This window comes from Erpetoichthys calabaricus, chromosome 3, assembly GCF_900747795.2.
Source record: "Erpetoichthys calabaricus chromosome 3, fErpCal1.3, whole genome shotgun sequence".
Classification (NCBI taxonomy): Eukaryota; Metazoa; Chordata; class Cladistia; order Polypteriformes; family Polypteridae; genus Erpetoichthys; species Erpetoichthys calabaricus.
The window spans coordinates 121855364-121878897 of record NC_041396.2 but is presented as its reverse complement, the minus strand read 5'-3'; the positions used below and the strand labels follow the sequence as shown (position 1 = coordinate 121878897).

At 39.5% G+C, this 23534-nt stretch overlaps 1 protein-coding gene across 2 annotated transcripts in view; it reads left to right on the top strand.

Moving 5' to 3' along the window:
• Positions 1–23534, top strand: part of phf10 (PHD finger protein 10) — a 293499-nt gene that overhangs the window by 202308 nt on the left and 67657 nt on the right. For both annotated transcript variants that reach the window (XM_051924279.1, XM_051924278.1), the window contains one exon: positions 13555–13664. In XM_051924279.1, the coding sequence (XP_051780239.1) occupies positions 13555–13664 (110 nt within the window). The remainder of the gene's footprint in view (positions 1–13554; positions 13665–23534) is intronic.

Genomic DNA, 23534 nt, shown 5'->3' with positions numbered 1-23534 from the left:
GTGATCTTTAGCAAACTGCAGACGATCAGCAATGTTTTTTTGGAGAGCAGTGGCTTTCTCCTTGCAACCCTGCCATGCACACCATTGTTGTTCAGTGTTCTGCTGATGGTGGATTAATGAACATGAACATTAGCCAATGTGAGAGAGGCCTTCAGTTGCTTAGACATTACCCTGGGGTCCTTTGTGACCTCGCCGACTATTACACGCCTTGCTCTTGGAGTGATCTTTGTTGGTCGAGCACTCCTGGGGAGGGTAACAATGGTCTTGAATTTCCTCCATTTGTACACAATCTGTCTGACTGTGGATTGGTGGAGTCCAAACTCTTTAGAGATGGTTTTGTAACCTTTTCCAGCCTGATAAGCATCAACAACTCTTTTTCTGAGGTCCTCAGAAATCTCCTTTGTTCGTGCCATGATACACTTCCACAAACATGTGTTGTGAAGAGCAGACTTTGATAGATCCCTGTTCATTAAATAACACAGGGTACCCACTCACACCTGATTGTCATCCCATTGATTGAAAACACCTGACTCTAATTTCACCTTCAAACTAACTGCTAATCCTAGAGGTTCACATACTTTTTGCCACTCACAAATATGTAATATTCGATCATTTTCCTTAATAAATAAATGACCAAGTATAATATTTTTGTCTCATTTGTTTAACTGGTTTCTCTTTATCTACTTTTAGGACTTGAGTGAAAATCTGATGATGTTTTAGGTCATATTTATGCAGAAGTATAGAAAATTCTAAAGGGTTCACAAACTTTCAAGCACAACTGTACAGTAATCCCTCGCTATATCGCGCTTCGCCTTTCGCGGCTTCACTCTATCGCGGATTTTATATGTACAGTGGTGTGAAAAACTATTTGCCCCCTTCCTGATTTCTTATTCTTTTGCATGTTTGTCACACAAAATGTTTCTGATCATCAAACACATTTAACCATTAGTCAAATATAACACAAGTAAACACAAAATGCAGTTTGTAAATGGTGGTTTTTATTATTTAGGGAGAAAAAAAAATCCAAACCTACATGGCCCTGTGTGAAAAAGTAATTGCCCCCTGAACCTAATAACTGGTTGGGCCACCCTTAGCAGCAATAACTGCAATCAAGCGTTTGCGATAACTTGCAATGAGTCTTTTACAGCGCTCTGGAGGAATTTTGGCCCACTCATCTTTGCAAAATTGTTGTAATTCAGCTTTATTTGAGAGTTTTCTAGCATGAACCGCCTTTTTAAGGTCATGCCATAGCATCTCAATTGGATTCAGGTCAGGACTTTGACTAGGCCACTCCAAAGTCTTCATTTTGTTTTTCTTCAGCCATTCAGAGGTGGATTTGCTGGTGTGTTTTGGGTCATTGTCCTGTTGCAGCACCCAAGATCGCTTCAGCTTGAGTTGACAAACAGATGGCCGGACATTCTCCTTCAGGATTTTTTGGTAGACAGTAGAATTCATGGTTCCATCTATCACAGCAAGCCTTCCAGGTCCTGAAGCAGCAAAACAACCCCAGACCATCACACTACCACCACCATATTTTACTGTTGGTATGATGTTCTTTTTCTGAAATGCTGTGTTCCTTTTACGCCAGATGTAACGGGACATTTGCCTTCCAAAAAGTTCAACTTTTGTCTCATCAGTCCACAAGGTATTTTCCCAAAAGTCTTGGCAATCATTGAGATGTTTCTTAGCAAAATTGAGACGAGCCCTAATGTTCTTTTTGCTTAACAGTGGTTTGCGTCTTGGAAATCTGCCATGCAGGCTGTTTTTGCCCAGTCTCTTTCTTATGGTGGAGTCGTGAACACTGACCTTAATTGAGGCAAGTGAGGCCTGCAGTTCTTTAGACGTTGTCCTGGGGTCTTTTGTGACCTCTCGGATGAGTCGTCTCTGCGCTCTTGGGGTAATTTTGGTCGGCCGGCCACTCCTGGGAAGGTTCACCACTGTTCCATGTTTTTGCCATTTGTGGAGAATGGCTCTCACTGTGGTTCGCTGGAGTCCCAAAGCTTTAGAAATGGCTTTATAACCTTTACCAGACTGATAGATCTCAATTACTTCTGTTCTCATTTGTTCCTGAATTTCTTTGGATCTTGGCATGATGTCTAGCTTTTGAGGTGCATTTGGTCTACTTCTCTGTGTCAGGCAGCTCCTATTTATGTGATTTCTTGATTGAAACAGGTGTGGCAGTAATCAGGCCTGGGGGTGGCTACGGAAATTGAACTCAGGTGTGATACACCACAGTTAGGTTATTTTTTAACAAGGGGGCAATTACTTTTTCACACAGGGCCATGTAGGTTTGGATTTTTTTTTTCTCCCTAAATAATAAAAACCACCATTTACAAACTGCATTTTGTGTTTACTTGTGTTATATTTGACTAATGGTTAAATGTGTTTGATGATCAGAAACATTTTGTGTGACAAACATGCAAAAGAATAAGAAATCAGGAAGGGGGCAAATAGTTTTTCACACCACTGTAAGCATATTTAAATATATATCGCGGATTTTTTGCTGGTTCGCGGATTTCTGCGGACAATGGGTCTTTTAATTTCTGGTACATGCTTCCTCAGTTGGTTTGCCCAGTTGATTTCATACAAGGGACGCTATTGGCAGATGACTGAGAAGCTACCCAACTTACTTTTCTCTCTCTCTCTCTCTCTTGCGCTGACTTTCTCTGATCCTGACGTAGGGGGATTGAGCAGGGGGACTGTTCATACACCTAGATGATACGGACGCTCGTCTAAAAATGCTGAAAGATTATCTTCACGTTGCTACCTTCTGTGCAGCTGCTTCCTGAAGCGACATGCTGCACGGTGCTTCGTATACTTAAAAGCTAGAAGGGCACGTATTGATTTTTGATTGTTTGTTTTTCTCTGTCTGTCTCTATCTCTCTCTCTCTCTCTCTCTCTCTCTCTCTCTCTTTCTCTGCTCCTGACGGAGGGGGTGTGAGCTGCCGCCTTCAACAGCTTTGTGCCGCGGTGCTTCGCATACTTAAAAGACAAACAGCCCTATTGATTTGTTTGCTTTCCTCTCTCTTTCTGATAGTCTCTGCTCCTGACGCGCACTCCTTTGAAGAGGAAGATATGTTTGCATTCTTTTAATTGTGAGACGGAACTGTCATCTCTGTCTTGTCATGGAGCACAGTTTAAACTTTTGAAAAAGAGACAGATGTTTGTTTGCAGTGTTTGAGTAACATTCCTGTCTCTTTACAACCTCCTGTGTTTCTGCGCAAATCTGTGACCCAAGCATGACAATATAAAAATAACCATATAAACATATGGTTTCTACTTCGCGGATTTTCTTATTTCGCGGGTGGCTCTGGAACGCAACCCCCGCGAAGGAGGAGGGATTACTGTATTTAGTTTATTCCAGTTATGAAATGCAAGATAAAAGCAACAACAACAAATAAATGTATAAAAACAAACATTTGTGGAGCAACTACAACAGAAGGCAGGAGAAGATTTGTGAATTACAGCACAAAAACCCCAATCTATTGTATAAAATGTAATGTTTCTCTGTGTCTAGTGGGAAGAGTGGTGGCTCTGAGGCTAGGGATTTGCACTGATAATCGGAAGGTTGGCCGGTCTGAATCCCGTAAATGCCAAAAGAGACTCTGCTTTGTTGGGCCCTTAAGCAAGGCCCTTAACCTGCAATTGCTCTGTATTGGGTATGACGTTAATCTGCATCCAGCCCTACATATAGACTGTCCAGCCTGCAGGGAAAAAACCTGGGGGTTGGTGGCAGAATTGGGGCTCCAGTCACCATAAAAAAAAAACTCACTCACATGGTACCAAAATAAAAATTCTGTTTGCTTAGTCTTCTCCTGCCTGTCTTTTGTGCAGCTAGGTAGCCCAGATGTGACAAGTGGTACCAAGTGGGTTGTTGCACAAGTGGGTCCTCTCCAGCAAGCTGCTTAGGAGCCTGAGGATGTTCCCTTACCTCCAAGGCCAGAAGACGTGGTTCCAGCATGCCAGAGACATGCTACAGAAGATGACTCCTTCAGATGATTCCTATGCTTCCGGTATTGCTTGGAGTGCACAGGTATTCTGATGTGCTGGGACAGAAGGGAGTGGGCTTACATCATAGCTATACTTTTGACTGGCAATGCTAATCAAACTGATGGGAATGATGATTATTACCTGTTGAAGGTCTTCGCACTGGCACGAGTACCAAGCTTGGCAAATTGATCCTAATCGCCCTGTAGGAGAACAGGTTCAGGACTTGTTGAATTTCACTGAGGGCTGGATCCAGCGTGACTCCTTGGAACACATTACAGAGAAAGTCGCTATAGATGGTATGCTGGCCGGGATAAATGAGGATTTTCATGAAGAGATTCTCAGGAATGATGTCAAGACTCTGACTGATCTGATTAGGAGACTTGAGGGCGCACAAGCCACCTAGAGATGGAGAGAGATGTAATTTGGAGAAAGGGCGGCTTCTGCTGCACCAGCTTGTCCCATGTTTGTCCCCTCACACTCAAGGTTTCTTTCCTCTGCATTCCCCCACTAAAAACCTCGGCTTGGCTGACTGTCTTCTTGACCAGGAACAACCTTCTGCACCAAATCCTTCCATCAACCAAATTCAAGTTCAAGCCCCTCAGCCTCCAGCAGTGCTTGGAGAAGCCACCAGCCAGAAGATGCTGTTAAGTGAACTGTGGGACTTTATTGGACCACAGATGCTTTCATTGCTGAAAGCCAGGCCACATTGCGAGAGAGTACTGTCTCACATCAACTCAGTCCATGGAGATTGGCTGCAGAGGAGTGTTGCTCCGAGGTTTCATCAAAATTAGTGAGGAAGGATAGTTTCTGTGTCTCCCTGGGGTAGCAGTACAGGAAATGCTTGCTTAATTGAAAACTGGTAGTGATCTCTGTGTCGTTTGTTGTGACTTACTCCCGCGGCTGTGTTGAAAAAGCCTGGATTATGTGGGCATTTGGTGTGTTCATGGGGACATGAAACCGTATGAGACTGTGCTTGTTCCAATTAAATACGGGGGAAGAGCGTACAAGGTTTGGACTGCATTTTTGGTCATTTGGCCCTGGCCTATGTTGGCCAGGAAACAAAATAGCATTTTCCTTTGAATCCTTAGGAACTGTAAACCGTATGTTCTTCACTTAATGTCTGCTTGTAGAAGAACATGAGGAGCTTGCCACTAATGAAGTTGGTCCAGAAAGTAGCTTGAATATTGAGTGTGATGTAGATAGTGAGGATGGGGAAGCTAATGGTTCTGTTGGTACTGTGCATTCCTCTTCTTGATGAATATTACAGGGAGCATGAGGCACACAGTTTGAGCACTCCTCACTTTTTAATAAAAAGGGGGCTTTTTGCTCCATGTAATTTCTGATTAGATTGTGGCCAGCTTCAATGAATAAAGTCATATGAAAAAGTTTGGGAACCTGATTTTTGTTTATCATTGGCTGAGCTTTCAAAATAGCAACTTCCTTTTAATATATGACATGCCTTATGGAAACAGTAGTATTTCAGCAGTGACATTTTTATTGGATTAACAGAAAATATGCAATATACATGATAACAAAATTAAACAGGTGCATAAATTTGGGCACCCCAACAGAGATATTACATCCTTAGTTGAGCCTCCTTTTGCAAATATAACAGTCTCTAGACGTCTCTTATAGCCTTTGATGAGTGTCTGGATTTTGGATGGAGGTATGTTTGACCATTCTTCCATACAAAATCTCTCCAGTTCAGTTAAATTTGATGGCTGCCGAGTATGGACAGCCTGCTTCAAATCATCCCATAGATTTTCGATGATATTTAAGTCAGGAGACTGTGATGGCCATTCCAGAACATTGTACTTCTCCCTCTGCATGAATGCTTTTGTAGATTTCGAACTGTGTTTTGGGTCATCGTCTTGTTAGAATATCCAACCCCTGTGTAACTTCAACTTTGTGACTGATACTTGAACATTATCCTGAATAATTTTTTGATATTGGGTTGAATTCATCCAACCCTTGACTTTAACAAGAGCCCCAGTCCCTGAACTAGCCACACAGCCCCACAGCATGATGGAACCTCCACCAAATTTTACAATAGGTAGCAGGTGTTTTTCTTGGAGTGTGGTGTTCTTCTTCCGCCTTGCAGAGTGCTTTTTGTTATGACCAAATAACTCAATTTTTGTCTCATCAGTCCAAAGCGCTTTGTTCTAAAATGAATCTGGCTTGTCTAAATGAGTATTTGCATACAACAAGTGACTCTGTTTGTGGCGTGAGTGCAGAAAGGGCTTCTTTCTCATTGTCCTGCCATACAGATGTTCTTTATGCAAATTGTGCTGAATTGTAGAACGATTGTACAGATACACCATCTGCAGCAAGATGTTCTTGCAGGTCTCTGGAGGTGATCTGTGGGTTGTCTGTAACCATTTTCACAATCCTGCACATAAATACTGCTTCACTAAAAATCTTTGTTCGGAAAGCACCCCAGTACTCAGATGTTCCTAGGAAATGTAAGACATACAACTGTTATCTTTTTTGTTGAAAGTAGAGCAAATTATTATGCAGGCTGAGAGGGGTTCCCAAACTTTTTCATATGACTGTAGAATACCTGGCCAATGCAAGCAAGTTCACATTTTACGTGTCAATCTTTTGAAGGAGTGGCATGATCAGGGAGAGGCTGTGGTGATGGCCTGCATTTCCTATTGTTAATGACTTGACTAACACACAGGGCAGTGAATTGTTTGTGTTGATTGACAGAAACAGTGATGTTTTTTTCTTTGCTTTCTGGTAAAACTAAACTTGCTAAGTATAAGATTATTACAGATCCTAGTGTTAAGGTACACATGTGCCCATATGAAATACTGGAAGCAAGACAGGATGTAATCTGCCAAGAGATAAATCAGATGCTTAAGTTGGGGGTAATTATCATGAAAAAAACTTTTCTCCATCTTCAAAATAGGCAGTTACGGAGTCCAGATGAGAATGCAGAACAAGTTATGCAAATTTAACAGTCCATGAAGTGAGTGACAATTGAACGATTATCTCCTTTTTATACTTTTTCTAGTTACATCACCTTATCTAATACATCACATCATATTACTGTTAATATGCAAAACTTTATCATCTCCTCCAGTCAACTAAAGCCACCAATAGTTTCTGACTTTTGTTGATATTTACACCAATTCATTAAGAGGGGTGTTTAGCAGATTTTCCTATTGATCTTAGCACCACTTGATAGGAGGGGTATGTGGGCTTTCCAATTAGTTTATCCCCAATTTCGGGAGGGGTATTCGTTGCTCCTTGGCAAATTACATTCGTAGCTTCTCTACAATGAAGCAGAGAACTCTGGCACTTAATCTTTAAGTTATATTTAGTTAACCCTTGAGTTACATTGAATCCTTTTCCTTATATTTCATAATTGTTATGTTACAGCTTCATATATACACTACTAGTAAAATGTTTTAGAACACCTCAGTTTTTCTAGTTTTTCCTTCAAATTTAATGAGTTGAAATGCAATGAATAACCTAAAATGGTGAAAAGATAAGCAGTAAACTGCCAGAGGTTTAAATTTAAAGTTTAGGTTTACAAGAACTAGAGAAAAAGGAAGTAGGTTAAATCCTGCAGATGTTCTGCAGCAATTAAAGTAAATTAAGCCCTGTAAGTTAAAGCAAACAATTTGCAAAGGTGTCCCACATTCTGTTGTTTACTTAAAAGCCCTCTGTCCGTCTGAAAGCAGAGCTGGAACAAACTGTTACTACATCCTCTGAGGTACAACTTGGAAAATATTCCAGTGATAATGGCAAGAAACGGCCATTAGCAAAATTAAATGAGACAGAGCATTATTATCCATTGTAGTGTAGGGCTTTCATTTAGAGAAACAGCAAAAAAAAAATTCGAAGTGCCGTGATAAGAAGTGATCTGGCAGACGTAAAGCCCACACAAGTTTCTCAGGGTCACCAGCTTGGGTGATAGGCACCTCACAGCACAACAGCTTCAAGCACAGCTTAGCAGTGGTCAAAAAAGCTAGTCCCAGATTCTACTGTGAAGAGGAGACTTTCTGCTGTAGGTTTGATAGGGCGAGAGGTAGTAAGAAAACCATTCTTTAAAGGACAAAATAGGGCTTTGAAATACCGGCTGTGGACTACTGCAGACTGGACTGGACAGTTGTACGTGTTTATCCAGTAAAATGCTGTTTTAGCCACGCTGCATGTACGTTCTTTTTTCAGTTATTACAGTTGTGTGATATTCTTGTTTTTGTTGCAATACATTCATTCTTATATTGCTTCTGAAACATTCCTCCAAAGACGCACACTGCCGACTACTAACCCTTATTTGTCCTTTCTGTCTAATTCCAGGCATTAAAATGTACAGATGTAATTTAGAGAGCAGGAGAGATGCACATTTTCACAGCCCCATGTGCAACTACTGAACCCTCTACCATCATTTGGGGACTTAACACAATAGGCTGAAATTAACCTACTTAACACAACCTCACTTGAACTATACACTGCTCAAACAAAATTAAGGGAACACTTAAATCTCACTTGGATCTCGATGAACAAAATATTCATGTGGAAAATCTTTAACACATTGAGGGCTGAATTCAACATCACACCAGAAATCAAAGTCAAAAATTGAAATCATGGGCTTATCCAAATTGCGTGAATTTCATCACGGCAACACATATTTTGACTCAGTAGTGTGTATGGCCCCCACATGCCTGTATGCACTCTCAGCAACATCTGGGCATGCTCCTGATCAGATGGCGGATGGTGTCCTGGGGGGATCTCCTCCCAGACTGGATCAGTGCATCAGTGAGCTCCTGGACTGCAGTCTGTGGTGCTACTTGGTGACTGTGGATGCACAGATACTTAACTGCCCCAGAGGTTTCCAGTTGGATTCAGGTCTGGGAAACGTGCGGGCCAGTCAATGGCATCAATGACTTTGTCATCCAGATACTGCCAACACACTCTGACCGCATGAGGTTGGACATTGTCCTGCACCAACTTAAGGTCTGACAATGCCTCTGAGGATTTCATCCCAGTACCTAGCAGCAGTCAGGGTACTGTTGCTTAGCACAGGGAGGTCCAGACCATCAGTGACTCAAAGCCATGTTTGGATGATGTTGCAGTCTGCATAACATTTATCACGGCATCTCCAGACTCTTTTACGCCTGTCACATTTGCTCAATATGAACTTGCTCTTATCTATGAAGAGAATGGAGCGCCAATGTCAGAGCTGCCAATTGTGCTATTCTCTGTTGAATGTCAATCAAGCTACATGGTGGTGTTTTGTGAGTACAGGTCCCTAGAGGATGTCTGGCCCTCATGCCACCCTCATGTAGTCTGTTTCTGACAGTTTGACCAGAAACATGCACACTAATAGCCAGCTGGAGCTAATTTTGCAGGCCTCTGGCAGTGCTCCTCCTGTTCCTTCTCACACAAAGGAGCAGATTCCCATCCTGTTGCTGGGATGATGCCTTTCTAAGACCCTATTCGGCTCGGCTCATGTAACGGCCTGTCTCCTGGTATCTCCTCCATGCTCTTTAGACCTTGTTAAGTTTGACATCTTAATGTGTTGGTTAAACATTATCTACAGATGGTCAGCACATGCTTTAACTAAACCCAATAAAAACACACCTTCTTCAAAAGGATCAGGCAAAGAAACGTAATAAATAAAAATGGCGTACACAGTTTGTACAAAATGTGAAGTAATGAAATCTAATTGTAGCTGCTAAAATATATAAGGTGTCATCAGGCACGGGTAAGACGCGTGTCAAAAGAATTCTCAGAATCCAAGAGTTCGTTTTTAAAGATATTTAGTGAAAGGTAAAAGTAAATAGTCCACACAAGAATAAAAGAAAAAAATAGTTACACACGTAGAATAAAAGGCAAAAAAAAAGGAAAAAATGAATCTTCTATAAACTTAGCTTTTCTTGAAAGACTTTAGTATTTTTATACTTAAAGGTTCTTAATTTCTTCTTTCCTACTTAAAGGTTCTTAATTTCTTCTTTCCTACTTAAAGGTTCTTATTTTCTTAAAGGCTCTTAAGCCGGTTGGCACATAGGCAAGTGCCTAGGCACGATAACATGCGGCCACGGTTAAAAACCGTATGCCTCCACACCTTATACGAGGCAAGGCTGACACTAAGTAACTGAACAGTGATGTTTACTCCAAGCTATTAGAAATGGCAAGAACATACCAAAACAATTCTATTCACGGGGGTTATAGGAACCTTCCATAGTTTATGCATTGTCATCTAATAAACATTCATGAATCTTATAGAACAAGGAAAATGGCTCTTACACATCCAGCCCCTAATTGTTTATGCTAGGACAGAAATCAATTACTTTGACATTACTTACCAAGAGCCTTTACTACTTTACTAAACATTCTTAAAACGTACTTACTTAAAACTTAGATTCTACTATAAAAACACAAGCACTAAACTTAAGAAATTTATAATTAAACATGCAAAAAGAAAAATTGATCATTTCAATCATTTGCTGTTTCCTGGAGCAGGCGCAGTTTGTTCACAAGTATGTCCAGTGTGCTGGTCTAGGTCTGCACACAAATTCTTCTGACTGCCCCCTTTGCATCTGGTATTGTCTTTACCAAGGAGTTTCAGGGTGTAGCATCTTGTAATTACACCCTCAATGTCTAATTTCTTTATGAACTTGTTGCATAATGACAGTAGCAATATGCGAATTCTTCTGAATATTTGCAGGGTGTTTTGCCTCTTCTGGCATAACAGATTTGTTGAGTCTTTTGGAGTAGATGTTTCTACACATTTTTCACTCGTTTCAGACTTAACTTCAACTGGAGTCACAGTTAAGACACACTCTTTACCGGCCCCGGTATCAGTACAAGTCTCTTGCGGTTCAACAGAAATATGGGCAGAAGAAACATTCTTCTCTTCCGGCTTTATCGTTGGTGCCTTTTTCCTTATTCATATGCAGAATTACCAGATGTAAATGAGAGCATATTTGGCATTTAATCTTTTCTTCACATTTTTTACTAAAATGTCCTTGTTTAAGGCACTTAAAGCATAAGCCTTCAGATTTCAAAAAATCAATTCTACTTTCATAAGTTAGTTTCTGAATTGCACTGCATTCATTAAGATCGTGATTTTCATTGCAAAAATGACAGAGCTTACCGCTTGTACGTCCAGCCATCTCCGCCGTTTCGACTGAGGTGTCTGTATCCCTTTTTCGTTTGCAGCAGAAATGTTTGTAGCAAAACTGCTTTCTCTTAGGACGCCTTTCAAAGGATATTTCTCTTGATCAGCTTTGTCCTTTTCTTGCTTGAAGGTATGGCTTTGTAGAGCTGAGCTGCACACGGGGTTCAAAGCTGATGTTGTCTGTTTGTCCAGAACGTTCGCAGGGGGGAGAGGGGTTCGCCTGCTCTCCATACTTTCAATACTCTGAACTTTGCATTGCTGCGGTGCTTGTAGATCTTGAGGAAGTTTACTGACTTTAATACGAATGTTATTGTTACTTTCAAATTGTTGTCCGCTTTGTAAGTCAGGCATAATGTTCATATATTCACCAGGAGAGATCGCATAATCGCTCTGACCTTTTGTAAACTGTGCCAAAAAATCCAATTTGTCTTGCGGATTCTCTATCACATCGTCAATTTCTCGGTCAAACGTTCTTATAAAATCCACATATTTCGATGGATCGCCGTCAAATATTGGGATTTTACTGTATGACACATAAGACACTTGAGTCATATACTGTTGTTCTTTCAGTTGATCAAGATACTGTTCATAGTGCAATTGCTGAAGAGATGCTGGTGCTTTATTTTGTTGTTCATAAAGTTGTTGCTGAGAAATGTTTTTACTTTCATTGTTACGTAGAAAGTCAACGAATACTTGCATCTTCGATGTTCTGGATGGATAAAAGTTTGACGCTTAACTTTTTGTATTCCATTCTCAGGTTGGCGAACAGATTCTCGAAAGTTAATTTTATATTTTTACAGTTATATTCATTTTTTTGTAAATCCGTTATGTTCTTCATAGAATCAGATAATTGTCTATATTTGTAATCCATTTCTGACTGAAGTTTGGTTGTCACTGTATTGAACGGCTTTCCGTTGTCATGGAGATGGTCCTCTATTGTAGAAACGTCATATTCAAAGCGACTTTCATTCACGTCTCGCAGATATTTCTTCTGAATGCCGGATACTGGGGCCATGATGATTTTATTAGGTGTTTAAGCTCCCTTATAATTTATACAGTCTCGCGAGGAGCAATAGCAATTCTCAAATATGTCCTACTCCGATGGAAAACAAAGATGAAAGATACCTGTTGAATCTTTTTCAAGTCGTAGTTGTTTTCTTTCGTCGCAGTCCGTGTCTCCTCTGACTCCGGCCGAAGGGACCTGTAACTGGAACAGCCACACAGGGGTCTGTCACTGAAGGTCTACAGCCAGACTCTGTTGAACCCCTGATAAAACAATGTAACAGTCCAAGCACAACCAAATTCAATAGTTTGATAATAATTTCAAATATTTAATGTATTTTGTTATACATTAACAATAAAAATATTTTCAACCTACAGTCTAGACATTATTGTCTGTTGCAGCTGCACAGAGACTATTACCCTCATGTTTGATAAAGTTTTACAGTTTTCTTCTACAGTGTCTAACTCAGTTGAATTGTGCTTAGTTCTTGTAGTTCAAATAAACTTTTGATGAAAATAATTCCAGCAAGTAACATTTTTTTCCCCAAATGTCTCTTTTCAGACTTTTAAATTTTCCCCCTATGTGTTCTAAATATTAATCTCCAGTTTGTGACAGTACATGAGCTTTGTTTCTCCTTCCTATCCCCACTCTACAAACATCTAAAAGGAATGATGTTCTCAACCAGTAGATGGTGGTTTTCATCATCTATTTTCAATCCTAAATGAGATTAGTTTTTCCTTCGAATGTTTACATGTATGGTTCTATCAGTTGGAACACTATAGTCATACAAAAGTTCATCATAACAGAGGGTTCATAAAAATTCATCAAAAAACTCTTAAATCTGATTCGATTTTACAATTGTTCTTCCTTGCTTTCCAGTTTTTAGAGACATTTCACCTTGACGAACACCACATCTTTCTCAATGTGATGCTTCTGCTTTGGTACATCAGTAAGAATTTGCTGTTTTGTCTTTTATTTTTATATACACTTGTGGGCAAAGGAATAAGGTTCAACATGCTAGTTTGTGAAGTGCTCAAAGAACAGTTCTTCTGTATTTTCTTAACACTAGTAATTTAAGATTTACCTTGATGATTCTGTTCCTGTAAAGAACTAGATTCTTCCATACCAAGTTATCTAATTACCTGATTCATCCTCTGTCTTCTTATAATTCTTAAATTGTCACTTCATTTTCCTGGCTACATAATCTGTAACAGTCTTCCAGTAGCTGGATACTACCTGTGCACAGCAGCCCACTCTGCTAATGAAAGCATGGAATGATTCTTTGTTTCAGCTTTATCAGTGGAATACCTTCATCATCAATGGCTAATATGAACTGGGTATTGCTGTATTTGTCTTGTATACTAGTTTAAATGATTTTTTAAAGCTTGCCTATATATTTATTATAAAAATGTATTTTTCTTCTTTTTAGGTTATTCAGGTGCCTCGTGGAAAGTTTAAAGTTCTGTCACCTGAGAGAACAAAGACGGGACCATATCCTGTTGCACTAATTCCAGGACAGTTTCAGACCTATTATAAAAGGTACTGTGCTATTACAGTATTCATTAACTCCTTAAATGAGAAAGCAATCTTAAGTTGTCTCGGGAATTCTTTAATCACTGCATACCAGAGAGAGGATGATGAATGCAACCATTTGTGTATTTTATGGATGCTAAACATGCCACCTGATGATCTCAAAAGTAAATTACCAATAATCTTTTTTACCTCAATTATGGATTTAGAAAAACAAATGGTAACGAGCTCATGAAAATTAATTTTTCACATAATTTCATCATTGTTTCCAATTTAAGAAATAGATGAGGATTCTGAATTTGGAGCTTATAGCATGAAGGGCAGTCCTGGTCATCAGTGGTTCTAGTATTGATTCAGAGAACGCACTCTGAATTATTCTGAGATGGTGACAAAATATATATTTTCTGTATGATTCAACACAGCATTTTTAAGTACAGAGTATTCATGCATTTAGGTATGAATTTTGTGTTACCTAATGATTTATGAGAAAATTTTTATTATGCTTAATCATCACGTATACTTGAAGAAATGTTGCACTGAGCTGATTGTGATTTCACAAGTAACTTCTTGATAGCTGTTGACAATGTGACCACTGGTGGCTGATGAAGACATGTTGAAGTAGCTCTCTGGGTATACCCACTTTTTTCACATTGTATGAATCTAAACTTCTAAGGAGCTTAGAACATTATTGAAAATATTTAGCCACAGTCCTAATCAAATTATTGGTTGTGTCATTAAGTTCTTAACTTGTGGAGCTAGGAATTATAAACTGCCAAAACAATGATCACATCCCAGGATTTAAAGGAAATCACCACTGTATTACAAAAAAAAAAAAAAAGTTTTCCCTTTAATGCTGTTCGCCTGTAGTAGGGAGGTGCTATAAAATCTGTATTTTGTAATTAAATCCATCATATCCTATCCTATGGCATTTGATATTACAACTGCTAAACTTTGCCGAAAGTTGTTCTTGAAATACAGAAAACTTCTAATCTTTCTAAAGGGCACCAGATTTTCTTCTTTCCTGACTTCATTTTAGCAGCTGCTCAGGCTGGGAGGGATATGTCTGCAGTGAAGAAAAGAACTTGCGGGTTTGCAACTATTTTTACTGAGTCAAGGCTGTTTGAACATTTTAGACACCTTGGGACGCGTGGACTTAGGCAATCCGCAATCCAAAGCTTTGGAGGCCATTGATAATATAAAAGCTATTATGATGTTCCAGTTTAAGGAATGCTTTTAAACTTTCTGCTCACACAAAATAATTATTCTTTACTGTTCTTCTTGAAATAGTACTTTTTTGCATAATTGTTAAGTAAGGCTAGTTGCAACTTGACCTTGTGTTTGATTGTTTATTTGTTGCTTTAGATGTGTACCCAAAGTTTGCATAGACACTCTAGACTTCGGTTTGCCTGTTGTGAAGTCAGGACATTATTGAAAGGTACCCATTTGCAACTGTGCAGGTTGGCTGAGGTCTTTAATAATACTTATTGCCTTTCTCAGGTAGTGTGTCTTATGTCCTAAACAGAAAGCACCCGGTTGTCAGTAATACTGTATTATGTGCCATAATCACAACTCTCTACAGTGTTTTATGATTGTGAGCCAATCAGGTTCTGTTCCAGGATGTTATGCAGCCAGTGAGGATGTACTCCACTGTGCATCTTTGGAAGTTATTGAGAACAGAATAAATGTATGATTTTTCCCCAGACATCTGAGTAAGTAATGTTGCTGAGCTTTCTTTACAGTGGGTTACATTTTTTCCTTCTCCTTTCTTCCTTTTTCTTCACTCTCTTCCAACCATTTATAGTTTTTTTGTGTTTACTGTTTCCAAACGTTAAACCAGCCTGGTCTACTCTTAACCTCACCTTTATCCAACAAAGGCTGTTTTGTCTTCTACATTAGTCCTATTTTCTCAATGGAAATCAGACAATTATGTCTTTGTAAATTTCTAGAATGTTTCTTTAACATTGTCTTAACTTGAAATTTCACGGAAATTACCTCAACACTGAGGAGTGATAGTCTGCACTGCATTTGTTGTTATCTGGTTGCCCTATGCTTAGTGAATCATTCCCAGTCTTCATTTCTAATTTGTCCCTTTCACTATGGCTCTTTTCTGCTTTTGGGATTGCCTTGTCTGTTGTGCCTTTCTCCCATGTCTGCACAAGCATCACTGACATTTGATCCTCTAAGAATCTCTTTTACAGGGCAGTTTAGGTGAGAAGACTAGGTGTTTTTTTGCCCTGGTATCAGTGAAAGGGTTGTTTTACTGCTTGAATGTCAATTTTTGTTTAATTTAAATTTTCATCACTGTTGTTTTTATCACTTCAATAAAAATCTGATTTAAAAAAAAAAGCATCAATATGTTTGCATTATTTTGCAGATTTATCAGATTCCTACAATTGGCAGCATAGCCCATGTTTTTCTTGTTTATGTTTCTGTGAACTCATTTGTATCATTGTGGCCATTGATATAATGAGGGCCTTTCCAGCCTTATACTACTGACCTAGGCTCTGAATTTTTTTCTTGAAACTTTCTTGCATGCAGGTGAAGAGTAGCATCAAACACGTGTGTAGTGCTCCCTAATTAGAACACTCAATGTCAGTCTGTGTGTAACAGTAAATCACATGTTACCCAGAACTGGGATTTTATTAAATCTAAATCACATATTCCCTATCAGCAGAATAATGTGAGATATCACTGTGATTTACATCAAAATTTTCCTTTAAAAATAAAGTATACTACTGTGAAAAGATCACAATTAAACAGATAAAGGGTTGGGGTCCCATGAGAAGCCCCATTTAATGTCCATAATCAGTAGAAAAGAAAAGGGAGTAAAAAAGCAGATAGGCATCAAACTTTGTTATAAAGAGGAGACGTAACGTCAACCTTCTTCATGCTGCTTTTCCTCCACTTTAAGGACAGAAATGAACATGAGATTAGAGACTATGCATCACCAAAAGGTTCAGCTTGTTTAATCTTTCCCCATAACTCATATCTAGCAGTCATGGAATCTACCTAATTGCTTTTCTCTGGAATTTTCCTAGTGCTGTTATGTCTTAATTGCATTCTGGAGACAACACTGCAAGCAGCACTTCAGGCGAAGTGTGAGTTGTAATCTATACATCAGGCTATATGACTTAACATTCATTTAGTCTTCTTAATGGTTCTGTACACAATGTGGATGTTGACAGCAGCAAGACCAATATGACTTATAGATCATTCTCATCTAGTTTCAGACCTATTGTGTATTCATATGTACCATTTGTACTTTCTCCGTGTAATGCCTTACATTAAATTTCACCTGCCACAAATCTGCCTAAGCCTGTGTTCTGTCCAAGTCCCTCTGTAATGATTCAGCTGATTCTAGGTTATCTGCCATTCCACCTAGCTTGGTATCATCTACACACTTAACCAGATTTTTATTTTTATTCCCATCCTGATCATAATAATAGTAATTCCTTAAATTTATATGTATGTATATATATTAAAAATAGCAGTGACCCCTGATGGCCTATTTAACATTGCCCAATTTTGATAAGATTCATCGCATCATAACAGTTTGCCTGTGTTTTAGCCAATTTTAAACTCATGTACATACTCTGCCATGAACTCCCACTTCTTTTAGTTTGATGCCTAATACCTCATGCAAGACCTTATCAAATGCTTTCTGAGGATCATGATAAATAATATCATATGCACCTCTCAGATTATATTGTTTTGTTGGTTCCTCATTGAATATCAGAATATTAGTAAAACACCACCCCAACCACCTGAGCCCATGTTGACTGTTGACAAACTTATAAAGTCACTGAACTCGTTTAGGATAGGGTGAAGGTTTTATTTCAACCACCACGTACAACCTTGTGTTTGATTTTTTTTCAACCAGAAAAGGCTGAATTCACATTTTCTTCACTCAAGTTTGACACGGAGTTGAATTATTTGGAGAAGTAAGATTAACAAAATAATCTACATGGAATCAAAACTTTCCAGAATGGATTTACAGTGCTCTTTTAATGACTGTTTTACACCCAAACTGTCCACATTGCTCTCCCCAGTCCTGTCTCCTGTCCTTTGGGCAACTTGTTTCTACATACAGAATACCAGCAATGATAAATACACTCAAATCAACAGCTTTGGTTTTGCATTTCCTGTTTCTCTTCCTTGCCATCACAAGCTTTCAAATTCACTGACGTCCTGCACTGAAATAATGTAAAGTAGAGCAGCAATCAGATTGTTTTGTTTTGCATGAGTCTGACAAGATTGTTTTATTCATTTTCTGCATATGGGGAATATTCAGGATAGGCAGTGTGTCAAGGAGGAAGAACAGGCATCGTGACCGTGATAAAGGATGGATTCATTGCCAGCCAGGAGACAATGATGGATGGAGTGAGCAAACTGACTTATTGGGAGCAGTTCATTCCCCCACACGACAGGTTGCAGTGTCCCTTAGGGGTGAACCTGATTAGGACACACGCAGGGTAGCATGGGATTTGAAGCCCAGAAACACAGTCCTGTCTGGGTCTTTGGGGACATTCAGAGGGACCCAGACCCAGGAGGACTTAGGCATGACACCAGAGTAGTTTCAGGGTCGAATTTAAAAGAAAGTCTGCCACCTCACTTATTTGAGTCAGAGTCAGGAGGTAGCAAGCAAACCTTTTGAAGGTGGAAGGAAAGGATTTTTGTATTGATGCATTTTGGCATATAGGGAAATCCAGAATATGAACAGGAACATCCCGTAAACTTAAACAAACTCCATGGAGATATCGGTCGCAGTATTACACCCTTTGAAAATTCACAGTAACTAGGTAAACTAGTTAATTTTGCTTTCACATTGGATGCCACAAATTTTCCTCCCCAATCTGATATGATTAAGATTACTGGGTGACATGCCCACTAACTTGAACTTTTTCATTTTACTTACTGATTGCAGCATTCATTATGTACTTTCTTAAATTTTCAGTGTAAATATACTATTTCATTGTTGTCTTCTAAATTTTTTTTTGTATCATGTATCAACATGTGGAATGTGTTTTTTTTGTTTGCTTCTCATAGTAAGGTAAAAGAAAAAATGAACCTTTCTGAAGTATGCATAAAACTACTTCTACGGAGAACAGTAACAGGATAATAATGAAGATCTGATCACTTTCATAAAATAGAAGATAATTGAAAAAGCCCACAAAGTATTGAAGTTGCTATAGAAATAAGTAGCATTAAGCATATTCACATTGTTGTAATTGGTCTTGATGCTGACAATCTTAACAATTTCCGGCTTATTTCCCACTTACCTTTCCTGTCAAAAGTTCTTGAGCGTGTTGTAGCTTCCCAACTCACCAATTACCTAACCTCTAATAATTTGATGGAACCCTTTCAGTCTGGTTTTAGGGCGCGGCACAGCTGTGAAACTGCTCTGCTATGGGTAACCAATGATTTGCTTATGGCAGCAGACTCTGGACAAACCAGCATATTAATTCTGTTAGACCTCAGTGCAGCATTTGACACTGTCAGACATGACATCCTACTGTCCAGAATGGAGAACATGCTGGGTATCTCTGGCACTGCCCTCCAGTGGTTCAAGTCCTATCTGACTGATAGGCAAGAGTTTGTTAGTCTTGGCAACAGCAGATCCAGCTCAGCGCCAGTCACACAAGGAGTTCCTCAGGGCTCTGTCCTCGGTCCTCTGCTTTTCTGTATTTACATGCTTACCCTTGGCCATATTATCCGTAGCTATGGACTGGGTTATCATTTTTATGCAGATGATACTCAACTCTACTTCAGTGTTAAAAGTGGAACTTCATCAGAGCTTTCTCAGCTCACAACCAGCCTTAGTGAAATTAAAACCTGGATGGAGCAGAACTCTTTAAAATAAAATTGCAATAAAACGGAACCCCTGCAAATTGGGACTAAAATGCAACTTAATAAAATGAGCTCCTTCCCAGTCTATCTTGGCAGTGATCTAATCAGACCTGCCTCTACTGTAAAAAATCTTGGTGTCATTTTTGACTCCTCCCTCTCTCATTCTGCCCACATAAATCACATTAAGAAACTTTCTTACTTTCACCTCCGTAACATATCCCGTGTTTGCTCCTTCCTCTCCTTCTCTAATGCTGAGAAACTTGTCCATGCTTTTATCACATCCTGCATCGATTATTGTACCCTAAGTTCTTGTCAATAAGCCGCGGCTTATCTAAGGAAAAAAGTTGTGAAAATGAAAAAATAGAATATCGGCTTATACATAAGTCCGGCTTATACATCCATCGCGGGGGTTGCGTTCCAGAGCCACCCGCGAAATAAGAATATCCGCGAAGTAGAAACCATATGTTTATATGGTTATTTTTATATTGTCATGCTTGGGTCACAGATTTGCGCAGAAACACAGGAGGTTGTAGAGAGACAGGAACGTTATTCAAACACTACAAACAAACATTTGTCTCTTTTTCAAAAGTTTAAACTGTGCTCCATGACAAGACAGAGATGACAGTTCCGTCTCACAATTAAAAGAATGCAAACATATCTTCCTCTTCAAAGGAGTGAAGCAAACAAATCAATATGTCTGTTTGGCTTTTAAGTATGCGAAGCACCGCGGCACAAAGCTGTTGAAGGCGGCAGCTCACACCCCCCTCCGTCAGGAGCAGACAAAGAGAGAGAGAGGGAGAGTTTGTTTTTCAGTCAAAAATCAATACGTGCCCTTCGAGCTTTTAAGTATGCGAAGCACTGTGCAGCATGTCTTTTCAGGAATCAGCTTTACAAAAGATAGCAACGTGAAGATAATCTTTCAGCATTTTTAGACGAGCGTCCGTATCGTCTAGGTGTGCAAACAGCCCCCCTGCTCAATCCCCATATGTCAGGATCAGAGAAAGCGCAAGAGAGAGAAAGAGAAAAGTAAGTTGGGTAGCTTCTCAGCCATCTGCCAATAGCGTCCCTTGTATGAAATCAACTGGGCAAACCAACTGAGGAAGCATGTACCAGAAATTAAAAGACCCATTGTCCGCAGAAATCCGCGATATATATTTAAATATGCTTACATATAAAATCACAATTTAAATGACCGCTACGTGCTCGTGTTGACTCGGCGACGCCCAGAGCAGAAAGAACGCGCTCCGGCCGCTCCAACCGCGCCATGCGGGGAGTGAGAGAGACGGCAATATCTCACACTCTCTCCCCCCTTAAAGAAATTAAATGGGCGCGAGTGAGACCACTGACCTCCCTCCCTTCTATTAGTTATAGGTTATAGTACGTTCGGCTTATCCATGAGTCCGGCTTATCTATGATACGATTTTATTTTAAAAATTCGTATGATTTTTGGTCTCCGGCTAATACATGAGTCCGGCTTATAGACAAGAACTTAGGGTAATTCCCTACTGGCAGGTGCCCCTTCTAATCTTATATCACAGCTCCAGCTTATTCAAAACTCAGCTGCAAGAGTCCTTACTCAAACCAGCAGCAGCGAGCACATCACACCCATCCTGCTCCGTCTTCACTGGCTCCCTGTGTCTTACAGAATCGAATATAAAATCCTACTAATAACCTACAAAGACTTAAATAACCTCCCGCCAAACTACATCAGTGACCTTCTCCATCACTATGTGCCTGCCCGACCACTAAGGTCCTCTGATTCTGGCAATCTTGTTGTACCCCACACTAATCTACACTCCATGGGTGACAGGGCCTTCAGCTGTATAGCGCCCAGAAAACAACTCAAAACTCATCTGTTCAGGAAGGCTTTTAGCTCTACTTGACTTTATTACCTTTCTCTGAGTTTACTTCTCTGTCAAGATGCTAATGTAACCTGTATGTGTGTGTGCTAGACCATCAATTATGCTGTCTGTTGTTTTTTTTTGTTTTTTTTTTTTCAGAATTCACTGTCTTAATCTACTTTATTTATCTGGTTTGTACAATGCTATATACTGTATATGCTGCCGTTCTTTATTATATTCTGTAAGTGTCTTGAGCATGGGAAAGGCGCTATATAAATAAAATGTATTATTATTATTTTTATTATTATTATTGTGAATGATGGGATCATCTGGTTTGTGGCTTGAACATGCTGCTTGAAGGACATATAGTGGGTACGGAAAGTATTCAGACCCCCTTCAATTTTTCACTCTTTGTCATATTGCAGCCATTTGCTAAAATCATTTAAATTAATTTTTCCCTCATTAATGTACACACAGCACCCCATATTGACAGACAAAAAAAAGAATTTTTGAAATTGTTGCAGATTTATTAAAAAAGGACAGCCATTTTTAGGTCTCTCCAGAGATGCTCAATTGGGTTTAAGTCAGGGCTCTGGCTGGGCCATTCAAGAACAGTCACAGATTTGTTGTGAAGCCACTCCTTCGTTATTTTAGCTGTGTGCTTAGGGTCATTGTCTCTTTGGAAGGTAAACCTTCGGCCCAGTCTGAGGTCCTTAGCACTCTGGAGAAGGTTTTTGTCCAGGATATCCCTGTACTTGGCCGCATTCATCTTTCCCTCGATTGCAACCAGTCGTCCTGTTCCTGCAGCTGAAAAACACCCCCACAGCATGATGCTGCCACCGCCATGCTTCACTGTGGGGACTGTATTGGACAAGTGATGAGCAGTGCCTGGTTGTCTCCACACATACCGCTTAGAATTAAGGCCAACTCCCGCATGGAGTTTGCTAAAAGACACCTGAAGGACTCTGAGATGGTGAGAAATAAGATTCTCTGGTCTGATGAGACCAAGATAGAACTTTTTGGCCTAAAAATGGCTGTCCACCAATGTTTGCCATCCAACCTGACAGAACTGGAGAGGATCTGCAAGGAGGAATGGCAGAGGATCCCCAAATCCAGGTGTGAAAAACTTGTTGCATCTTTCCCAAGAAGACTCATGGCTGTATTAGCTCAAAAGGGTGCTTCTACTAAATACTGAGCAAAGGGTCTGAATACTTAGGACCATGTGATATTTCAGTTTTTCTTTTTTAATAAATCTGCAACAATTTCAAAAATTCTTTTTTTTGTCTGTCAATATGGGGTGCTGTGTGTACATTAATGAGGGAAAAAATTAATTTAAATGATTTTAGCAAATGGCTGCAATGTGACAAAGAGTGAAAAATTGAAGGGGGTCTGAATACTTTCCGTACCCACTGTATTTTTGGTGGTGTACTTAATCTTGCAGATTGTGCTATATAAATTGCCTATGCACAATGCATACAGAAACAAATACATAGGTAAAACATATCATCCTTAGTGAGACTGCGAAAATGTTATTTTGCAGTACAGGCTTCCCTGAATTACAAAAAAGCAGCTTTATAATAATTCAGTGTATACAAAGAAAGTCTTTTAATTCCCTTTTTCATCTTACAGAGCACAAAAACTCTACATTTTTGTGGTTGGGAAGAACTGACATGGCACTAGCTCCAACCCAATCATCGCTGCAGACATTATAAGTATACCATGCTGCAGAACAGAGCACACCTGAATATTTGGAGTGGTGCTAGATGTTGGTGATGCACAATAATGGGCTTAGTCATGCTTACAGCTGATGCTGCATTCAGAGACTGTCTTTACTGCAGCCTGGCGAACAAAGTAAAGCTGGAACTATGTCGGCTGCAATAAGGTGTTCTTGTGTGTTTATGTGCTGTGTTTTACTTACATGTCTACTTGCATTATCCTGAGCATCCTGGCTCTAAAACATATCGTGAAAAGGTTGAAATTACATTTTTTTGATTGTGAAACTTCAAGTGATAGTGTAAGTAAAAACAGCTTAACTAAATAGTATTCAATAAAAGGCAAAATCTTATTTGGGTTTTGTTTTGATGGCTGACGTCTCTGTTAAACTCTTTCTTCCAATTTTCTTGTATTTTGGTATTATTTAAACAAATATTAGGGTCATTTACTGGTACCAAGCAAAACTTAAAAATCTTTT